Source organism: Sinocyclocheilus grahami, unplaced genomic scaffold, assembly GCF_001515645.1.
Source record: "Sinocyclocheilus grahami isolate Dianchi unplaced genomic scaffold, SAMN03320097.WGS_v1.1 scaffold230.1, whole genome shotgun sequence".
NCBI classification, from domain to species: Eukaryota; Metazoa; Chordata; class Actinopteri; order Cypriniformes; family Cyprinidae; genus Sinocyclocheilus; species Sinocyclocheilus grahami.
This window is the reverse complement of record NW_015505409.1, coordinates 103,427-107,748: the sequence shown is the minus strand read 5'-3', so window position 1 is coordinate 107,748 and position 4,322 is coordinate 103,427. Positions and strand designations below refer to the sequence as shown.

At 35.4% G+C, this 4,322-nt stretch overlaps 1 protein-coding gene across 4 annotated transcripts in view; it reads right to left on the bottom strand.

The window, feature by feature from the left end:
- The window catches only part of tbc1d8b (TBC1 domain family member 8B), a 22,922-nt gene that overhangs the window by 17,557 nt on the left and 1,043 nt on the right, over nucleotides 1-4,322 (bottom strand). For all 4 annotated transcript variants that reach the window (XR_001610442.1, XR_001610443.1, XR_001610444.1 and 1 more), the window contains exons 2-4: nucleotides 2,585-2,695; nucleotides 2,353-2,471; nucleotides 720-942 (exon numbers count right to left, since the gene is read on the bottom strand). Coding sequence is in view for 1 of the 4 variants with exons in the window: in XM_016288176.1 (XP_016143662.1) it covers nucleotides 720-942; nucleotides 2,353-2,471; nucleotides 2,585-2,695 (453 nt within the window). In the remaining 3 variants the exon portion in view is untranslated. The remainder of the gene's footprint in view (nucleotides 1-719; nucleotides 943-2,352; nucleotides 2,472-2,584; nucleotides 2,696-4,322) is intronic.

Sequence of the window (4,322 nt, the reverse complement as noted above, 5' to 3'; positions counted from 1 at the left end):
TTTTAATATATTTGAGTTCTTTTAAAAGATTTATCGCATCCAAAATAAAAGTTTTTGTTTACATAATATATGTATGTGTACTGTGTGTATATTTATTATGTATATATAAAACACACACATGCATGTATATATTTCAGAGAAATATGTTTTTATATATTAAATGTATTTACTTATAATATAAATGTCATGAATATAAAGACATGTAAATACATGTAAATATTTTCAGAATATATACTGTATGCGTGTGTATTTATATATATATATAATAAATATACACAGAACACACGCATATATTATGCAAACAAAAACTTTTATTTTGGATGCGATTAATCGCGATTAATCGTTTGACAGCACTAATATTAAAATAGGAAACCAATATTAGAAATTGCAATTATCTTTCACAATATTACTGGGGTTTTTTCTGTATTTTTGAACAAATAAATGCGGCCTTAATGAGCAAAAGAGACTCATAAAAAAAAACAAAAAAAAAAACATTAAAAATCTTACTGATCCCAAACTTTTGAAAGGCAGTGTTAGGTGTTTTCAAATAGGGGTCCAGGGACCACCCAGGGGGCCACAAGTATAATAATATATGTGGGGCCTTGGTTCCAAACAATTATAAAACCCCTTTGCTAATAAACACATTGTTCAGACATCATAACCATCATAAAATAGCCAGCTTGTGGTATTATGTGTAAACAGGCGATCACGTTTCTAACCCTCAGTTCCCAGCATATAGGAGTAGAAACACAGGAAGTTGGTGCTGAGGTAGATCCAGCCCTGGTTTGGCACTCGTCCTCTCCAGTAGCTGCAAGAGAAATACGTCACAAGCTTCTCTCTCTGAGGCAAACCGAACAGACGTTCAAAGCGCAGCACAGCCTCCCGGAAGCGTTCGGGATCCTCCTCGTCAGCGGCTGATGTGCCCTCCTCTGCTATCAGACCCTACACAAACACAACATACCGCCACTGAAGTCAACAATGCAAGACTGGGACTTACATCTAAAATACCACAAAACACAAAAACAAGAAAAAACTACATTCTAAAGTGTTTTGGAGACAAATATCCCTCCCACCCTTATCTTTCCCTGGACAAAACTGGTGATGTCTTCGCCAGAATCAAACACAGAGAGAGTTCTGATGATGTTCTGCTGCAGCCAGTCCCAGTGCTGTGAGATCTCCTCTAAAGATGCCCCTGCACACACACACACACACACACACACACACACACACATTATATAAGGATCTAAATGAAGAGAGTCTGAGCCTTCACATACACATTAACTATGTGTGCAGCATCTCTCTCACCACAGGCGATGCTCCAGTACACCTGAGAGTCGGGCGTCTGGTGTAAAATGCGAAACGGGGCGACTTTAGCTGTGGAGTCAAGAACTGTGTCCAAAGTTCCGACCAGCAGGCCTAAAACAATGACATAAAATAATAAACATAACATTACAAAAAACTATATATATATTTCTTTAAATCTGCGCTCTGAATTACAACTGAATATGAAAACAAGAAAAGACAACAGCAAGAAAATATGAAACATTTACGGAGTAGTCATTACATTCATACAAATAGCAGCCGTTTTCATTTATTTAGTGCAGCATCTCTCTCACCACAGGCGATGCTCCAGTACACCTGAGAGTCGGGCGTCTGGTGTAAAATGCGAAACGGGGCGACTTTAGCTGTGGAGTCAAGAACTGTGTCCAAAGTTCCGACCAGCAGGCCTAAAACAATGACATAAAATAATAAACATAACATTACAAAAAACTATATATATATTTCTTTAAATCTGCGCTCTGAATTACAACTGAATATGAAAACAAGAAAGGACAACAGCAAGAAAATATGAAACATTTACGGAGTAGTCATTACATTCATACAAATAGCAGCCGTTTTCATTTATTTCTGTTTTTTAACACTGATCATAATAAGACATGTTTCTTGAGCATCAGATCAGCATATTTGAATAATATCTGAAGGATCATGTGACACTGAAGACTGGAGAAATGGCTGCTGATTTTAAATTGTTATAGTATTTCACAATATTACTGTTTTTCCTGTTTTTATGATGAAATAAATGCAGCCTGTGTGTGCATAAGAGACTCCATTCCAAAAACATGAAAACATTATACGCTACTATGATAAATCAATATAGAATAATATTAGGTTTGACTGGCACTTGATTTACTTCTTTCAATGTCTCTGATGCACATCAGGATGTTAGCAGGGAATTTAATGTTAGTCACTGAAAATCTGTCCTCTCTGCACTGCTTCAGGAAGAAGCTGGAAAACACAAAAACAAGAAAAAACTACATTCTAAAGTGTTTTGGAGACAAATATCCCTCCCACCCTTATCTTTCCCTGGACAAAACTGGTGATGTCTTCGCCAGAATCAAACACAGAGAGAGTTCTGATGATGTTCTGCTGCAGCCAGTCCCAGTGCTGTGAGATCTCCTCTAAAGATGCCCCTGCACACACACACACACACACACACACACACACACACATTATATAAGGATCTAAATGAAGAGAGTCTGAGCCTTCACATACACATTAACTATGTGTGCAGCATCTCTCTCACCACAGGCGATGCTCCAGTACACCTGAGAGTCGGGCGTCTGGTGTAAAATGCGAAACGGGGCGACTTTAGCTGTGGAGTCAAGAACTGTGTCCAAAGTTCCGACCAGCAGGCCTACAACAATGACATAAAATAATAAACATAACATTACAAAAAACTATATATATATTTCTTTAAATCTGCGCTCTGAATTACAACTGAATATGAAAACAAGAAAGGACAACAGCAAGAAAATATGAAACATTTACGGAGTAGTCATTACATTCATACAAATAGCAGCCGTTTTCATTTATTTATGTTTTTTAACACTGATCATAATAAGACATGTTTCTTGAGCATCAGATCAGCATATTTGAATAATATCTGAAGGATCATGTGACACTGAAGACTGGAGAAATGGCTGCTGATTTTAAATTGTTATAGTATTTCACAATATTACTGTTTTTCCTGTTTTTATGATGAAATAAATGCAGCCTGTGTGTGCATAAGAGACTCCATTCCAAAAACATTATACGCTACTATGATAAAACAATATAGAATAATATTAGGTTTGACTGGCACTTGATTTACTTCTTTCAATGTCTCTGATGCACATCAGGATGTTAGCAGGGAATTTAATGTTAGTCACTGAAAATCTGTCCTCTCTGCACTGCTTCAGGAAGAAGCTGGTGTATTATGGCCCTTAGCCATGAAGCAAAGGTTTCCATGGTGATGAACTCCAAAAGAAAAAAATTGTCACTAATTAGAGTAAAACCTATAATCAGCTCAACAACAATTGTGGCCATAAATTCTTCTGTGCTGGCGACTCTGTGATGCTATGACACATATTACTAATCATTTATTTTTATATAAACTTATTTTATTTATTAAGTCAAGTCCCATTTATACAGTACAGATTGTTTCAAAACAGCTTTACATTAATAGCAGAAAAATAACAGTGTTAATGTTGTAAAATTCCTCCAAAAAATTCAATTTCAGCTGTAAAGCAGCTCTAGAAGATAAGTGTCATTATTCATCTTAATTTAGTCCAGTGCTGTTTCAATTCAGTTCAATAACACTGTCGGTGTTGCAAAACTAGTGTCAATATCCAGCTCAGTTCAGTTTATTAATAAGCTGTTGTCATCAGTGGCCCAACATCTACCACTGCAGACAATTCCCAGCAGACCAATGCCTAAACATCTCTAATGCATTAAAACTCAGCAGCTCAGTTGGCTTTCAACTCTCTAATATGTAGAGCCATCCTTCCAATTTGCATTTAATTGCAGGATTGGATTTAAAATTGAGCACCACTTCCCATGACATAGCTGTGGTCCTGCCACAAACTTACAACTATCCTCATATTTTTCCCATACTCAGTCAATTTGTAATGGTGGCTCAATTGTATATTTTGTACTATTGTATATATTGAATAAATAAGCTTTCCATTGATATATATATATATATATATATATAAAGAATATCTGAATGAAAGCTACAAATAAATTAAACAATTATTAGAAGTAATTTTAGTAACTTGCAACTTATTTAGTAACTTTTTTTTTTTTTACAGTGGAATTACTGATATTATACTCAGTTAGGTACCACTTTATTTTAAGGTGTCCTTGTTATACATGTTCCATGTACCTACTATTGTAAAAACAATAAATTAGGCATAATTAAATGCAAGTAACCCTAATCCTAACCCTAACAATATAGTAAGTACATGTAGTTAATTCATATTACTCAGTACTTAAATGTATAA